Source organism: Scardinius erythrophthalmus (genome assembly GCF_964197995.2).
Source record: "Scardinius erythrophthalmus genome assembly, chromosome: 21".
Taxonomy (NCBI): Eukaryota; Metazoa; Chordata; class Actinopteri; order Cypriniformes; family Leuciscidae; genus Scardinius; species Scardinius erythrophthalmus.
In genome coordinates, this window is record NC_138241.1 from 34,636,813 (window position 1) to 34,656,394 (window position 19,582).

A 19,582-nucleotide genomic window follows, 5' to 3' on the forward strand; every position below is an offset into this window, starting at 1 on the left:
TCATATTATTGACACATCTATGAAAACAAGTCTATCTCCTTCAATGTTGCCTTTCAAGTAAATTTTAAAGAGTTTTTAGATATTTTAAGGAGAATTACCTCATTAACTCACCCTCATATCATTCAAAACCTGTATGACCAACTTTTCTATACAATGAAAGTCAGTGGGTTTCAATGATGTTTGGCATTTTTAATCAAAATATCTTCTATTGTGATCCACCTGAGAGTGAGTAAATAATTTCTGTTTCTTTGGGTGAACTTTAGCTTTAACTCGAAAATAGTACAAAATACTTATTACAAATTTAAAATAAATTTTTTGCAGCGTTAATATTTTCTCCTTTTGGATGCGATTCTGGTGATTTAGGGACCGAGACGGTAGCATTTTTTTTAAGCCTGATGTTTATTACACATTCTGAAAGGAGAAACGCTTGTGGCATGGATTGAGGTGTGAGAATGTTCGCCTGTCTTTGGCCTGTGATTTGTCATGTGAGAATAGACAGGGTGAGGTGCAGCTGTTCCCCTCCGAGGAGCCGTGATGGCGAGAGGTGAGACGGGACCCTCTCCTCACACCGCGGTCCCACCGCTCTTCATTAAAACACCTCAGCGTGTCTGGGAATGGAACGAGCAAACGATACTTCGACTTATCCTGCACAATGTCATTGGTGTTTGACTGAGAAGGTGTCAGCGGCTGTCAGACTGCTTTTTTTTGCATGTCTGCACATCTGCATAGGCCTGACAGGATTGTGTTACCCATTCCTAAGCTCTGGAAAACAGCTGCTCCACCTCTTGCCATGCAGAAATTCGTTTCTTTCCTTTGACTACGCTGAATAATGAGCGGCAGCCTGTGGGTGAAAGCTGCGATTGTGTCCTGCACATTCACGGGCTTTCCAGCCGTAGCGAATGAGCGAATTACAGCTCAGCTCAAATGACAATAAATCATGTTAGCAAGCTCGTTCTATTGGGAAATAGATAATCATCTGCCTTGCCGTGTCGCCAAAGACCTTTCAAGCAGAAGAGCTCAATTTCCTCTGTGCAGCGGAGCTGCCGCCATTTGTACAGGGATATATTTAAGACACTGATTAGTCTTGTGCATTTAACTATATATTTTAAGTGCCGTTTAAAGAGGGAGGGAGTTTAAACTCGAAATGAAATCCAAATGGACCCTATTCAAACAACTTTTTGGGATGTATAGGCTCTTCATTAATTCTAAACTAATAGCCAAATTAATGTATTTAGTTATTCTTATACTGTCAATTGCAGGTAAATGCAGATTTACTAATATAGCCTATTGCTAATGGTTAACAGTAATTTAATGCTGATTAATACAACAAAGATAAAAGCATTAATAGCAAATAATGACACATTTGTCAAGAAAGAAAATACAATGGTTTCCTCTCAAGGTTCTCATCCACTCAAACATCCCATTTCATTTTGATTTTATTTAAATGCATAACTTCAAATTAAATTAAAATGAATGCATAACTTGAATGCATAACTTTACATTGAATTCAATTGAATGGATAAATATACACACTTTTATATATACAAAATTTTATTTAATTTTTAAATAAAATAAAATTGAATGCATAACTTAAATGCTTGACTTTAAATTAAATTGAATGCGTAACTTTTAAATTGAATTAAATGTAATGCATAACTTTAAATTGAATGCATAACTTTAATGCATGGCTTGAAATTGAATTAAATGGAATGCATTTTGTGAGACAGATACTGATTTTATTTTGACTGTCTGACTTTCCAGACTTCAAACTAACAGTCAGAGTCCATTTAACCTTTATAGCTGCTCATCACCCCATCAGCGTCTCTACTGGACCTGAGAAGGACAGACCTGTCAACATGTCTCTCCCAAGAGCCACTATCCCTTTCACACCTTACTTTCCATGATGCTTTTATCACCCAGGGAGTAGCATTGATTCCATTAACTTCCTCTCTCTTCGTGACCAAGATCTGCGTGATCGGGGAGGAGGCAAGATGTGACATGCCTACTGAAGGTTTACACTACGGTTGCATTAATGCATGAATGTTATTAATACTTCATCTTGTTAAGCATCATGGCCTCCTGTTGGTGATGGGCAAGCTGATGTCTTTTTATCGTTCTATTAAAGTGTATTTTAGAGAAGAATTCAGCAGTGTTTTACTGCAGCTTTAGGCTTTACCCTCACGAGTGTGTTCAAGTGGATGAGATGGCGTGACACTAGTGTTTGTTGTCGTTCACCTCTGGATTTGAGTTGGATTAAGGGCTGTTGTTGAACATTTTCAGATCTCTCCCATCATGCAGTTCGCTTCTGCTGTCGTAACTTTGAATAAGGTTGTATTTGTTTTTCGTGTTGTGCCATCAGCAGGATCCCACACACTGCTTGAGCTGTTGCTAATTTCTTTGTTGTCCCATATTTTTGTGTGTGTGTGTGTGTTTTGCATCAATACACATTTATCCTAATGTTTTTCCCGCTATGGCAAGCTTTAGTACACATTGCCTGCTATATTGCATAATTTTGGCCTCAGGTTTTCAACATTGTGTCCAAATGCATGTTTGTCTACAAAGGGGCTTACTGAAAAGGATATCAAAAAGAAAGAGGTTAAGCCTCGTCTGTGGCGGGCTTTATTTCTCTTGTTAATCTCTGACGGACTCCTGTGGTCCAGTGAAATCAGAGATTATGGATCATATATGACACTAATGTGTCTGCGGGACTCTGTGAAAATCTATGGAGATGCTCCCTGGACCAGACGACATCATTGCCATGTAGACATGACAGATAACTACAACATTTTTCTCCATTATAGCACCATATTAAAATAGTCCACATTTGCCGTTATTTTATTTTATTATTATTTTTATATTTTATCTATCCATCATCCATCCATCCATCCATCCATCCATGTTTTTGTCGTTCCATTCATCCATCGTTTTGTCCATCAATCATCCATCCATCCATCCATTCTTTTTTTGTTTCATCCTTTTGTCCATTCATCCATCATTCATCCATTCTTTTTTCATTTCATCCTTTTGTCCTTCCATCCATCCATCATTTTTCTGTTCCATCTATCCATCCATCCATCCATCCATCATCCATCCATCCTCCATGTTTTTGTCATTCCATTCATCCATCGTTTTTTCCATCCATCCATCATCCATCCATCCATTCTTTTTTGTTTCATCCTTTTGTCCTTCCATCCATCCATCATTTTTCTGTTCCATCTATCCATCCATCCATCCATCATCCATCTATCTATCCATCTATCCATCCATCCATCCATCCATCATCCATCTATCTATCCATCTATCAGTCCATCCATCCATCCATCCATCCATCCTCCATGTTTTTGTCATTCCATTCATCCATCGTTTTTTCCATCCATCCATCATCCATCCATCCATTCTTTTTTGTTTCATCCTTTTGTCCTTCCATCCATCCATCATTTTTCTGTTCCATCTATCCATCCATCCATCCATCATCCATCCATCCATCCATCCATCCATCATCCATCTATCTATCCATCTATCAGTCCATCCATCCATCCATCCATCCATCCTCCATGTTTTTGTCGTTCCATTCATCCATCGTTTTTTCCATTCATCCATCATCCATCCATCCATTCTTTTTTCGTTTCATCCTTTTGTCCATTCATCATCATTCATCCATTCTTTTTTCATTTAATCCTTTTGTCCTTCCATCCATCCATCATTTTTCTGTTCCATCCATCCATCCATCCATCCATCCATCCATCATCCATCTATCTATCCATCCATCCATCCATCCATCCTCCATGTTTTTGTCGTTCCATTCATCCATCGTTTTTTCCATCCATCCATCATCCATCCATCCATTCTTTTTTCGTTTCATCCTTTTGTCCATTCATCCATCATCCATCCATCCATTCTTTTTTCGTTTCATCCTTTTGTCCATTCATCCATCATCCATCCATCCATTCTTTTTTTGTTTCATCCTTTTGTCCTTCCATCCATCCATAATTTTTCCGTTCTGTCCATCCATCCATCCATCCATTGGTTTGTTGTTCCATTCATCCATCCATCCATTTTTTGTCCTTCCATCCATCTGTCGTTTTGTCCTTCCATTCATCCATGCATCCATCCATCCAATGTCACAATGCAAAAAAGCCTATAGTAAAATTCTATTTATTTATTTATTTATTTATTTATTTGAGAAAGATGATCTTAATTATCATGAAAATAATGTCACAATGCATGTCAAAATAAAAAAATCGTAATGGTCCTAAAATAAACTTGCTTGCTTTATTTTTTTACATTTTTTTTTAAAATAATGTCACAATGCAAGAATCCTAAAATAAGAAGGTGTGTTGACGGTTCTCAGTGGAGTTTCCCGTGTGTGTGCAGCGTCACCTCAGCATGACCAGCACAGAGAGGCTGTGAAGAGTTTACACAGCTCTAACAGTCTCTCACTCGCTTTATAGGGTGTTCCCGGAAAGTGTTATCTGTCCTTCTTGAACCTGACCTCATATCTTCCTCTCGTTCCTGTCATTAACCCCCAGAGCACCAGAACTACTTCGGTGTGGATGAGAACTTGGGCCCGGTGGCCATCAGCGTTCGGAGAGAAAAGCTGGATGATGGGAAAGACAAAGAGGCATCGCAGTATAACTATCGGGTCACCTTCAGGACGAGTCAGGTACGCCAGCGCTTGACAAATGGACATTAATCTCTCAGCAAATATTGATATAAATAACTATTGATAATTAGTTTTGATTTTAATTGGATTAATGAATGAGCATATCATGTGTAATTAAAAATTAATGGATTGATGACCTTAATTGCAATACAATTTTTAGCAGTTTTAGAAGGACTAATGGTGTCGCACTGGAAATAATAGCTCCAAACATTTAAATAATTAATTAAAGTTTTACCTGCTGAAATGAAGGAAGCATTTAATTAATATTAAGAGGTAATTAACCCTCCCTCTTTCATACTTACAAGCTTGAAAATGTCGTGGTTTGCATTGGCAATATTTATAATAATCCCTACGATATCAATTGCTAATAATTTTATGAGTGAATTGTCATCAAAATTATTTTATAATGCAGGAATTTTAATGGTCCTAACATGAACTTCAGTTTCTAAATTATATATTTATATGTTTGTTTGTTTGTTTGCTTTCTTATTTATTCAATTACTTGTTTAATTACCGGTATGTATTAATTTGGGACAGATCATCTTAAGAGTCCTAAAATATACTTTTACAATCCTTTATGCAAAATATAATTTCCTTTTTTTTTCCTCCACCGCATTAAACCTTAGGCTTTGATCTTAAGCTTCTAATGGCACTCGTTCACAATTAATCTGAATTATGAAGCCTCTTGTCATTTCCTACATGCCATAGATGCTCAAATGACTCAAAATCTCAGAATGACCCTTTAAAGAGATGCTTGAGAATTCAGCATAAAAGGCTTTTACTCTATAAGTGCAGATAAAAGGGTCGAGACTCAATTTCTTCCTTTCGGACGAGAGCGTGCCCTCGAATCTCCTGCAAGGGGGAAGATTTCATTGACAATAACTTCCCAACATATCAATACATATTTTTAATTGAAAGAATCCTGTTAGTTTATAAGAAAAAGAATAAGTACTTGAGGTCACATACTCATATTGCAATATTAAGCCATTGGATAATAAGGATTTTGATTGTTTGAGGCAGAACATGTCCTTGCTGTTTAATGCGTGTGTAATGATTAGATTAGACACTAAGAGCTCTTGTCTTTCTCTGGCCCTCCTCAGTTGACCACCTTGCGTGGGGCGATTCTGGAGGACGCTGTGCCGTCCACGGCGAGGCACGGGACGGCCCGTGGTCTCCCACTGAAGGAGGTGCTGGAGTACGTGGTGCCCGAGCTGAACATCCAGTGCCTTCGACTGGCCCTCAACTCACCCAAAGTCCCCGAGCAGCTCCTCAAGCTGGACGAGCAGGGGGTGAGGACTCTGAAATCTCATGTTATGTAAAAGATATTCAGATATCGTTAGCCTCATAGCATAATTGCACAAGCCATATTTTTTTTTTAAACTACTTAGGCAATTATGCTATGAGGCTAACGAATGCAGAGTAGGGCTGCACGATTTGGGCAAAAAATCTACTAGCAATTTTTCTCAGAAAAGTGTATGCAATTCAAAAAATAAAAAATAAAAAATCCCACTTTATATTAAGTGTTTTTAACTACTACAGTATATACTAACATGGAAATTAATAATTTGATACAATGGAACTTATTGTGTACATACATGTTTTTACATTGTACTTATATTTTAAAAATACCTGCATGTAATTACAGCTGTAATTAATTTATGTAATTACATTTATAATTACACTGTTCCTTTACACCTTAACTCACCCTTAAACCCACCCAATCCACCACACCTGTCCCTAACCTTACCCAGATCACACCTCAATAACAGCAAAAGTGTTTTACAGTACAACATGAACACAATAAGTACATTGTTCTTATTTTTCAATGTAAGTACATAGAACTTAAAACCACATAATATGAAGTGGGGCCAAAAAAATTTTTGCTTGATTTTGTGATTACAGATTAATATTGCTATAACAACTACTACTACCTCTACTACTAATAATAATAATAATAACAATTATTATTCTTATTTATTTTTAATAAATAAATAAAATATATAAAATTTACTAAATTAAAACAAAATAAGAAATGGTATTGTAATATTTCAATGAAAAAATAGTGTTTTTAAAAACATTATGCATTAATTTCTTCAAACACTAAACCATCAAACCTGTATTTAGACAGAAAACCACAGGTAGGGAACATATATTTATATAATTAAAATGCAGCCTTTGTGATTTGATTCTCATAATATGATCATTTTGGTTTTATTTAGATTAATTGTGTAGCCCTAATGCATAGTGTCTTTTATTATATTGCTTTTGCTTTTGTTTTATAGCAATAAGCAACATTCATTGTAGTGGTCAATCAATATGGTGACTGAATCTTTAACATTTTTACATTTATTTTTTTGCTTATTCTATTGTGATTTTTACCACAACATCCATAATTTAGTCTGGTTTTAATGAAGCATTGCATCTTTACACCGCATTTTGTGCAGGCACAGAGCAGCCTTAACTTGGTGGTGTAAAGATGCCTTAAGAATGTGTTGTTTCTCACAAATCTGAGTTATATGTGTAACACAGCAGTTCTGAAAGTGAAAGTGCATGGTTATATGAGTAAAAATCAACATGCACTGGGTCTCAAAAGCACCATAGGTAGAGCTGTTTTTCCCATGAAGCGTCTCTCAATATGGATTCAGATGGTCGTCTTGGTTCTGAGGGAGAAAATCAGCCAATATCATGTTATAGTTCGATCAATAAGAGCTCCAGTCGCCCATTGATTTCCCAACTTGGAGTGGAAATGTGAATGAGGACGGACGAATATAGCCAAAATTACATTTTATTTCACAGATAGAGACGTTTCAATCCCACCCTCTCAATAATGTTTCATTATCGTCTTTAAAGAGAAGTGATTATTGAAGTTCGAGAGAGTGCTAAATATAGACAGAGTGTGATATGAGCGGAAAGCCCAGTCATTTCTTTTTGCCTGGCAATTCTGTATATTATACACTACCATTTCAAAGTTTGGGGTCAGTAAAGAACGTAATACTTTTATTCATCAAGGATGCATCAAATTGATCAAAAGTGACAGTAAATTCTTTTGCATTGTTACAAAAGATTTATATTTGAAATAAATGCTGTTCTTTTAAACTTTTTATACATCAAAGAATCCTGAAAAAAAACAAATGAACAGTTTCCATTAAATATGAAGCAGCACAGCAGTTTGCAACATTGATAATAATCATAAATGTTGAGCATCATATTAGAATGATTTGTGAAGGATCATGTGACACTGAAGACTGGAGTAATGATGCTGAACATTCAGCTTTGATCACAGGAATAAATTACATTTTAACATATATTTACATAGAAAACTCTTGGCTGACGCTTTTATCCAAAGCGACTCTTAAAAGAGAAACAAAAGCAATTTGTCAAAGAGCCAACAATTTTTTTTTATATTTCACAATGTTGCTGTTTTTACTGTATTTTTAGCAAATAAATGGAGCCTTGGTGAACATAACATTAAACAAAAACAGAAAATCCCAACCCCAAACTATTGAACAGTGTGAAGTGTAGATATTAGGGAAATATTATATGTCTTAATAGCTCCGTCATATCAAGTCAAGTCACATTTATTTCTATATCGCTTTTATACAATACAGATCGTTTCAAAGCAGCTTTACAGTGATAAACTGTGCGTTTCGGCTGTTGTTCAGTTCAGTGTTGATTCAGTTGTAAAGATCATCAACTATTAAATTATTAATTTAATCTATAAAGCAGTTCTGCAAAAAATGATGTCACCGTCCAGCTCAGTTCAGTTTTCATACAATATCAATCATTTTGATGACAGAATGGAGAAAAACCCTTGTGAGGAACCAGTCAGTTCTCCTCTGGCCAATCATATGAACGTCAAACTGTGGATTCCCATCGACAAGGGCTATGAATCTTGTTGCTTGAAGCTGTCAGAAAAATCCCAGGGTGTTTTTTCTTACATAAGTGACAAAAATTGAAAAAAGAAAGAAAAAAGATTCCATCGCTGGATGCAATAGCACTTTATTGATTACAGTTTCATGTTTCTCTGCAGGAGCATATAAGGGTTTGTCCCAGAAGGCTTGTGTTTTAGTGTAGTTTTCCCTCTTAGTTAGTCGAAGTTACTCAACGAAGCACTTAACAACTGTTTAATACCGTTTGGCACTCTCATAAGGATTCTGGGAGTTGTCTCAGCTCGAGCAGGGAAATCTGGATAGCGTGCGCTGAATTGCTACCAGTTGGAACAGCAGAATGTGGGCCTGAGATTCGGAGTGTGTTATTTGTACGGGCGTTCATGCTTACTATGTTTATAATTCAGGCATCAAGTTTTGGTTTGGCACATACCACTCAAATTTCCTTCAGAAACGGTATGTAGTTATTTTGCAATTTCGTTTGCTTCTGTTAGTGCCACTAAAATGATGTTTCACTTTTTAAAAAAAACTTTTCTTTAATGTGTAATGTTGCTATTTAAGCATGAAAAAGCTCTGAAAAGGAAGTTCTTCAGAATCAGTGTTTGAAACGCTCGCCCTGAAATGCCTCCATTGTAGTCTAGGGAACGAACACATCACAGTATTCCTCATTTAAATAATTAATGCGCAGAATAAAGGGGCGGGGCCTGGTTGAGTTAGTTAGTAGTGTGTTGAAACTGGCGGTTATGGTAAGGGGCGGGACATTTCCCAAACACACTCAAAGCGCTCGACCAATCACAACACACTGCTCCAGCCGACCAATCAGAGCACAGTGTGCTTTCAGAAGGAGGGGCTTCATAGAGACAGGAACTAAGCAGAGCGTTACTGACAGACTGGGAAGAGAGGAGCCGCAACAATGGAGAATATAGGGAAAATAATGTTTTTGACCCCAAAAACAAAATAAAGACTTTGAAACAGGCCATAATAGATCGCCTTTAAGGAAAGACTATATTTGTCTTGTGTGTTTGACTGTTGCACATGCATGTTCAGCTGGCTGCTGAAGATCTGGTTTGGAGATGAATGGTGGTCTTCGCCTCTGGGGACGTATGTGTGAAAAACAACACCTATGTCACATAACGTGCTAAAGACCCCCAGTCTGCCTCCAGTCTGCCTCCCACACGGCTAGCAAAGCGTATCGCGTTACCTTGGGCTGCTGCGGGAAAGGTTCACTGCTCACTTGATGGTGACAGATAATGAGAAGTGAACTCTTTCATTCCGTGTCCTGCTCTTTTCTTCTCTTACGCTTGTGTGTGTGTGTCTTCTCACAGGACGACAGAATTAGCGGCGGCTTAGCAGAAACAAAACTTGTTTTGAAAGTGAAAAAAGTGAAGATCTCATTTGTTTCCCGTTGATCTTTAGCAACATTTTAAGACCTACCATGAGCTCTGAAGTTAAGCTTAAGAAATTAGATTATGTTATGTTTGATTATATTAAATTATTATACTGTAACTACGTCATTCAAATAAATTGTTACCTTAATTTAAGTGGAAGATGCAAAGAAAAAATACATTTGGCAGTCAAACGAGGATCCCAACAAAGTTTCATAGATTGCCTTGTTAAGAAACAGTAAGAGCCTCAGAATATTCTTCAAGGCATAGTTTATGAGAAACAATTAGTCAGGTACGCATCAGTGCATGTTAACAGATTAAGTCATTAATGAAATCATCAGGCAGATGCACATTTATTTTCTGCGAGTGGATGAAGCGAAGTCCGATGGGAACGTGATACTCGAGTCCCTTCAGAAGAGCTCAGTCTGTAAACATCAGTTCAAACAGATTCAGCGATCACAAGGAGGAGGATTTAATAATCATTATGGAAATTGAGGGATTGGATGGTAAACTCAACAGAAGTCTGTGGGATCACATCAAGTTCTGACTGTGAAATGTGTCATTTACGCACAAAAACAACCGCACAATAATGATCACTTACAAACGAGTTTCTTAAACAGCAACAGCCCCATTTGTGCCCGCATATAATTAGTTTGAGGCTAGTTTTTACTACTATTTTGAATTTGCTATTTTCCGTGTTCATTTTAAATTTAGTTTGATTTTAAGCTCTTTTTTTGTTTATTTTATTTCCAAAATATTTAAAATTTTACTTTTAGCAGTTCAACATTCAACATTTTTATTTGAAGTATTAATTATTATTATTATACAACTTATTTCAGTTAGTTGCCAATGCAGCATTTCACTGTTTTTCATATAATATCAAAACATTTTTTAGCTTTATTTCAATTGACAAAAAAAGTCTTCATTTTAGCTAATGACAACTAGATTGGGTTGAGGCATTTAAAACAAGTAAAGAGATATACAGTGTATATATATATGCTTTTGAATTTTAAATGTTTCCAAACCGTTTGGTCGAAAACTTTGAGTGTGTGAGTGTATAAATAACAAATAGGGGAAATGAAACTGAACAGATGTCTAGGTTTGACAACTTGTGATTAACAATGAAGTAATCAAGAAAGAGAGTTCGCTTCTACCTAGTAACAGAAGGGTTTGCCTATGAAGAACCAATCAAATTGTAGGGAAATTATGTAATGTATCATGAACGACTGTAGAAGTTCGGGGACGTCGATTGTAGACGATACCCAGGTGTACTTAATTTAGGTGCAAAAGAAGAAAAAAGTGTATCCCAATAGCCAAATATCTGACCATTAGCTGACAAGTGACAAAATATACATACAACCACTGTTAGCAAACTACCTGTGTTTGTTCTTCAATTACTGAATCCAGTCAATCTTGAATCAAACACTCTAGCATTTCCCTCATTCCATTTGATGAGAAGTGAGTTGCGACAGAAGTCTCTTCAGGAACAATCAGTCACAATCCCACAGTAAGACGTGGTGAAATGCCATCAGAAACCCTGGCCTTGCAGCAAGCTAACCCAGTTCAGATGCGCTGAACGGGTCTGATGAGGCAGAGGAAACCGACTGATGTTTCAGCGCTCGGGAATCACGGCTCTCTTACGCGGGTCAAGTATTCCCAGCTTGGAAACCATGCTGTTGTCATGGCGACCTCGTCCTCTGAAACCTTCATCCGACTGTTTTGGATTAGGAACAGCCAGTGACTTCCCCGGCATCTAGTCGAGCAGCGCTAATGCAGTTCAGAGGAGATGCCCTACTTGGCTTTAGAAAGGACACACACACACACACACACACGCGCTGGGATAAGTGCAGTAAACTTGAGTTATAAAACGACATCCAAACCGCTGACACATTCTGAATGGGTAGGTATACGGCCAACAGGCAGTTTTTAGACTAAGCAAATGGTGAGAAAACATAAAATGCTTGCGGGAAACACACAGGGGCAAATTTAACTTGAGGTCATTTGAGCCAACAGTGATGTCATGCGCTTACTTCCTCACGTCAGTTTCCATTTCAACAGCATCAGAAAGTCAAACAAACCCTAGTAAGATGCACACTTAATAAAAAAATTATAAAACAGTAAAACACTTATACCCTTCATATTTATATAATGCACTATAAAATGATTTCTCATGCATTAATTATGCCTTGTAATGCACTGTATGGTCTTTTGTAAGCACAATTATAATACATTATAATGCTCATCTATTCATTCATTTAAAAAAAGTATAATACATTAAATACATGACAAATTTCAGATGTAGAAGAATCTGCAAGTGTTATAATGCATTAGAATACACATTACGAATACCTTTATAATGCATTATACATAAGGGCTTTTTACCAATAATAAAGTTAGTATTTTAATACAATTATTTTTTCAAATTAAAACATAATATAAAAATATTTAAAAATAAAAGTATATACTGCATATGTAATATATTTACATATATGTATGTTTAATTTCCTACATATATATATATAGAGAGAGAGAGCGAGAGAGAGAGAATAAATAAATATATTATAAATATAAATATTTTAAAACAATAATTAAGTAGAAAATTATTCAGAATATATAGATTAGATATAAACTAAATATAATGTATTATATTATTTTAAAATAAAATAAATACATGGATCATATTTTTTCCAATTTAAAACATTTAATACCGATATAGAATATAGTATATTCTCATTTCTTGAGCTTAAGATTAACTTTTATATGTACACAATTTATATATACACAATTTTAAATAATTATTAATTATTTTAATAGTTAATTATTATTAATAATTAATTTAATAGTTTTAAAAATAAAAAATGTTTAAATGTTAAACTTACATTTTTATTTTATCAAAATAAAATTATTTAATATTTAAAATATTTAATGGGAATGATCAATTGGAAAACGAATAGGATTGGAAGCATAATTTCACTGCCTTCTACCTTATTTTGAGCACATTCTAAGGCCTTTATCCTTCACAGAGAGGCAATCCCAGAATGCATTGTGACGGACAGGGAATCAAGGGAAATCTTAAAATGTTGCTCTTTTCTGAAAACCTTTGATTCAGGTTAAGATATTCTATTTAAAGATATAACTGGGTTTGTTTTTGTATATTTCTACTTGTTAGCTCAACAACATACTAACACCAGTTTCTTCTGAAATCAATACATTTTGTATATTGAAATATTGTTACACTTAAAGAATTCACCAGCCATGAAATTGCAATTATTATTCCTGACTGGTCATTTTTCTCAGTTCACCTGCCATGGCAGAATCAAATAATGGATGCATTTTTTACTTTTCTCAGCATGCCATCTTAAAAATAGTCAAAGACATCTGTCTAGTCTAGTGCATATTTACCCTTTGGTCCCTTAAAAGCAAACACACTAGTCAGACAGTGGACACCAAGGCAGCTCACTAGGGTTTGAAACTCTGGCTCAAAAAAGACAGACAGTCTCTATATCCAAGTCTGAGATCTTTGGCACAGATATTTTCCATATTAATCAAACATACAGCAGAGAGGATAACGGTTATGAAACACATTCTTCTGTCTGTTCATAACAAAGAGGTTAACACGGCTCTCAGACACAGATAAGCCTCTGAGTGACATGAAACGCCACAAGAAAGAAGAAGCTCAGGGATAGAGGGAAAGAAAGTCAGCCATCCCCGGAGTGTTTTACATAACGGTGTCCTGACCGCTGTGACATCACTGCGCCTCTTCCGTACCCATCAGCCCTCGGGACAGTCCTGACTCCTCACGACTCGTAGACTAAACACCAGCAAGCGGCTAGTGTCGTCATCAAGCGCTTCATGAGCTGACTGTTAAACTGTGTAAAACACACACATGATGATTCGAGCACAACAGTGAGCGTTCGCTGCTTACGGAAGGGTTTTCACATTCATTTCTCCAATGGGATTTAAAAAAAAAAATGCAATCTTCTGATATGATATTAACACTTTTGAGATGAATCAAAGCATTACAAACTTTGATTTTGAAGCAAAAACATTTTTAGAAATTAAAAAGGTAAACAAAATGCAGTATTGCAAATGGCAATCATTGCAGAAAAGCTGGTGTATAATATATACTATATAATTTTAATATTTTCAAATTAATATATTAATTAATAATCTGATATTTTAATTATGCTAAATATTGTATATCATAATAGTTTAATATTGAATAAAAAATACTAAAAGTATACACACACACACATATATATTAAACTATTATGATATACTATATATATATATATATATATATATATATATATATATATATATATATATATATATATTAAATTGTAAAATATATTTAAAAAATATATTCGGTATTAATGTTTTATATAAAAAATATAAAACAACTATATTTTTCATATATATAATATGAACATATCGTAATTTATTATACATATAATCAATCTGTATCTGAATACTTTTTATTAGGGCTGTCAAAAGATTAATCGCGATTAATCGCATCCAAAATAAAAGTTTGTGTTTAAATAATATATGTGTGTGTACTGTGTATAATTAAATTTGTATATATAAATACACACACATGCTTGTATATATTTAAGAAAAATGTGTAATTTATATATAAAAAAATATATTTATATATAATATAAATTATATATAAATATATACAGTATATGTATGCAAATATTTCCAAAATATATACATGCATGTGTGTGTATTTATATATACAAAATAATTATACAGAGTACACACACATATATTATGTAAACACAAACTTTTATTTTGGATGCGATTAATCGCGATTAATCTTTTGACAGCCCTAATAAAAAGTATTCAGATACAGATTGATTATATGTATAATAAATTACGATATGTTCATATTAAATATATGAAAAATATAGTAGTTTTATATTTTTTATATAAAACATCAATACCGATATATTATATAATATAACATAATATAATACTACATGTACTTTCTACAGTAATAACATGCATAATTACAAGTAACTAACTTAAACCTAACCCTATAGTAAGTTACATGTAGTTAATATAACTTAACAACGTCACCTCAAAATAAAGTGCAACCTAAATGAATAACTGGGTTGAGTTTTATTGACGTCCGATCAGTAATAAATGTAATGTGTGTGTGTGTGTGTGTGTGTTTGGTTGTGTTGCAGCTGAGTTTCCAGCACAAAGTGGGCGTCCTGTACTGTAAAGCGGGTCAGAGCACAGAGGAGGAGATGTACAATAATGAGAACGCCGGGCCGGCGCTGGACGAGTTCCTGGATCTGCTCGGTCAGAGAGTCCGACTGAAGGGCTTCACCAAGTACAGAGCGCAGCTGGACAACAAGAGTATGTGTTTCTGCTGACACCATCCACATACAACACAGTGCATTTATATAGTTATATTATATGACACCATATATTATGTATATTAGGGCTGTGCAACAATTAATCGCATGCAAAATAAAAGCTTGTGTTTACATAAGATATGTGTGTGTACTGTGTATAATTATTTTGTTTATATAAACACACACACACGCATTTATATATTTAAGAAAATTTTTATTTATACATAAAATATTTATATTTATATATAATATAAATTATATATAAAGTATATACATTTCAGCACATTGCTATCTTCAGTACTCAGTATTTCAGTTTTGGAGTACTGAAGATAGCAATGTGCTGAAACGTTTGTTTGCTGGTGTCTATTTGTTTTTAACTCACATGCACTTTGCACTTTTTGCACGATGCAATTTTTAAAATAAAAAAATGTTTTTGTAGACTTTTCCAGTCTTGAGTGGATCAGTGTGCAGTCAGCCACCCTTTTTGTTCATTCTTCAATATACCGTTGGCTCTACGCACATGTAGTACAAGGACTTTTTTCCTGTTTGGAGCGCTACATATTTTTTCTAGTTCACTGTATATATACTGTTGTCAGGGCAAGTAAAGACTCCAGAGAAAAATGTCGAGTCCTGTTTCTCCTCTCTTTGTTCCCTTGTGTCTCAAACACAAGATGTGTTGTTGACAACTGTCCTCCATTACAGCGGACTCGACCGGCACTCACTCGCTCTACACGACCTACAAGGACTATGAGCTGATGTTCCACGTGTCCACACTTCTGCCCTACACACCCAACAACAGGCAACAGGTGTGTGTCCTCCTCATTATGCTAATGAGCTCTCTTGTGATTGGCTAATGACCTGACATAGGGTTTATGATTACCCAGAATCTTCTAAATTTCTTTTATTGTGTGATAATGACTGGTACATTCCATGATATGTTCTCTTTAACAACTACTTAACTAATTTCCATACATCCATCCTATCTATCTATCTATCTATCTGTCTATCTATCTATCTATCTATCTATCTATCCATCTATCCATCTATCCATCTATCCATCTATCCATCTATCTATCTATCTATCTATCTATCTATCTATCTATCTATCTATCTATCTATCTATCTATCTATCTATCTATCTATCTATCTATCTATCTATCTATCTATCCATCCGTTCTCAAATCATGCTGGAGAACATGATCATCAGGTTGATGATGTTAAGTTAAAGTAGAACTTATGAACATAGTTTTAATCCAAATTATTATTTATAAATTAAAATATAAATTTGAATATGAGTATATAAACTTAAATCTGAATATATAAGCATTTATAATTATGTTTCCCCCCCCCCACCACCATTTTTTAACAATGTTTATTGAGAGATTTCCTCTCAGGTTTGAACGTCTGATTATTTCGAACTCTTCTGAACTGTACGGTATATAAGAATTTATTTTTTATTTTCTTTATTTTATATATTTCAAAAGTGTGTGCATATGCATTTTAAAGCATTTACATCTTTTTAGTGTAGAAAACAAAATAATATGTGACAAAGCTGGAATTTTGCCACTCCTGCAGAATGAAGATGACTTCACTTTTGTTAAAAGTCTGGATTTAATTTCCAATTACAATTGTCAGATTTGGTAAATGCATTAAATGTAATCCCATTAGATATATTTGATATGTTTTTTTTTATATATATATATATATATATATATATCATAACAGGTTTATAGTCCATCAAATGCATAAACTTAGTAATAGAGCCACTCCAGCCGCATCACTGTCACTTGTGTCTCTGACAGTCGATTGGCAGGATTAGAAGATTTTCTGTCTTTTTCTTCTCCAACTTCAATTCTATTCGATTGTGCCGGATTAGCGGATAAATCCCTGGCCATAAGCTTCCAGAAGACTGGAGCACAGTTCAGCCTCTCATCTTCTCATCCTCCCGTCTCACACATAATCCTGTTTGTAACCCTTGGCCACTCTCAGGAAGGCCGGCACACCATTAATATGGCGTCCCTATAGAGCGGCTCAGGGTTAATAGAATATATTAAGTTCCTGACTCTGTCGCCATTGAACGCTCTTATCCAACATCTTTGAGATATCAAGGCCGACTGTTCTAAAAAAATCCAGAATCAGATACTTATGCATGAGCTTAAGAGATTTTAAAGTCTTCCACAGCATCTGCAAGCGTCTTCTGTGTCATTTATGGCAGCAACATTACACCAGATGGCACATTGCTGGTGATTATTTGCATTTTTAACAAAAAATTATCTTTTATACTTTTAATCTGTTTCTTTTCTTTAATTCTAAGTCTTTAAACCTCCTCAGACTGGCTTGATTTAAGAGCCAAACACAATGGAAATCCTTCTAGCAAAACTTGTATTCCAAACACGGTCCAATATAAACTTTTTGCCAATCCTGCAAATTTTAGATGAAAATAAATGTTATATATCAGGGTTCAAAATGAACACTTGCCGATTGCCAAATAAGAGTTAGTTAAATAAATAAATAAACAATAATAATATTTTATGTTGTTAAAAATATTACATAATACTATTTCACAGCCTATATATATATATGTGTATGTGTGTGTATATATATATATAATATATATATATATATATTTATATAGGCTGTGAAATAGTATTATGCAATATTTTTAACAACATAAAATTATTATTATTGTTTATTTATTTAACTAACTCTTATTTGGCAATCGGCAAGTGTTCATTTTGAACCCTGATTACAAATAAGAATTAAAAATGTGTTTGTGTTGTATTTTTAATTCATCAGAGTTTCTTTTAGTACATATTGTACTATGAACTGTATTGATATGTCATCTTTTTTCAGGGCTGATGGACTTGCCAATACAACATTTCACATTTCTTAAACCCTCACCTCCTGTTTATGATGGTGTTTGAACTGTTCTTTGAACATGGACACTTTTAGAGTCCCTTCACCTTTGTTATTTCTCTTCTCTCACCAGTTGCTCAGAAAGAGGCACATAGGAAATGACATCGTCACCATCGTGTTTCAGGAGCCCGGTGCCTTGCCCTTCACACCCAAAAACATCCGGTCCCATTTCCAGCATGTGTTCGTCATCGTTAAAGTTCACAATCCGTGCACTGAGAACGTCTGCTACAGGCAAGTGAAGCGCAAGCATCTGTCTGAGAACCATGCCTTGGATTTACCTTGTTCTATTAAGAGAAATTAAGTGATTGTATTTACAATTGAGATTTGAGAAAAGTATCAATGAAACTTTAGAATTGACATTAAATGCTGGAATCAGTAATGTGTCTAAATGCTTGGCTTGCCTGTAATTTTTAATCATCTTTTTAAAAGCAGTGTCAAAGGCTGTTTGAGTCATTTAATTATTGCAATTAAAGGATAAATTCGTTTGGTACGGCATGTGGACGAGTGAGAGAGAATTTGTCCTTTAATTGCAATAATTAATCCATGGCACACAAACAGAGACATTATAAAGAAGGTTTGAGTTCTTGAGTTCTTTCCCATGTAATGAACCTGCAGTAACCAGTGTCTGTAAAGCCCCAAAAGGGGTAAAAACATGTAAAAGTAATATAAAAACAATATGACAATATTGTTAATATTATAAAATAATATAAAAAAGTCAGTATGACTCCTATATTATAAGTCTTCTGAAGTCATAGGCTAAAGTTAAAGTTGATTTTAAGTTGTTATTCACTGATAATCTTCCCTCCTGTCCTGTGTTTTTATTGTTAACTAGAGCTAAATCTATTAAAAATAATTTAATAAAAATTTAAATAAAGCTGAAATAAAATATAAATATTAGATGAAAACCTTTAAAAACCTAGACATTTTCAGAAAAGTCTTGAACTTTTTTGCCAGACCTTCTAACGTTAGATGAAAATAATAAAATTATAATAAATATTTTTTACAGGCTGTGAAAATGTATTTAGCAGTATTTTTTTGTAACATAAGATGTATTATTGTTGTTACTATTATTATTATTATTATTATTAATAATAATAATAATAATAATAAATATTTATTTATTTATTTATTTATTTTACTCTTATTTGGCTTTTGGCACGGATTGAAAATATAATTTGTTCTTTTTTTATTCATTGGAGTTTCTTTTAGTTCATATTAGCTGAATTGAACTGGATTAGTGTCATCTATTTTGGGGGGGCAAAACCCAATTTGTTACATGAAACTAATAAAAATGACAAAAGCACAACATCATTTCTGATGCTGAAATAAAATTCAAATATAAATATTAGATGAAAAATGTTA

General features: G+C 34.4%; 1 protein-coding gene across 8 annotated transcripts in view; it reads left to right on the forward strand.

Annotated features, from left to right (window-relative positions):
• LOC308682282 (signal-induced proliferation-associated 1-like protein 2) overlaps positions 1–19,582 on the forward strand; it is a 146,226-nt gene that overhangs the window by 65,798 nt on the left and 60,846 nt on the right. For all 8 annotated transcript variants that reach the window (XM_081351915.1, XM_081351917.1, XM_081351919.1 and 5 more), the window contains exons 3-7: positions 4,530–4,663; positions 5,764–5,952; positions 15,131–15,305; positions 16,007–16,110; positions 18,294–18,451. In XM_081351915.1, coding sequence (XP_081208041.1) covers positions 4,530–4,663; positions 5,764–5,952; positions 15,131–15,305; positions 16,007–16,110; positions 18,294–18,451 — 760 coding nt within the window. The remainder of the gene's footprint in view (positions 1–4,529; positions 4,664–5,763; positions 5,953–15,130; positions 15,306–16,006; positions 16,111–18,293; positions 18,452–19,582) is intronic.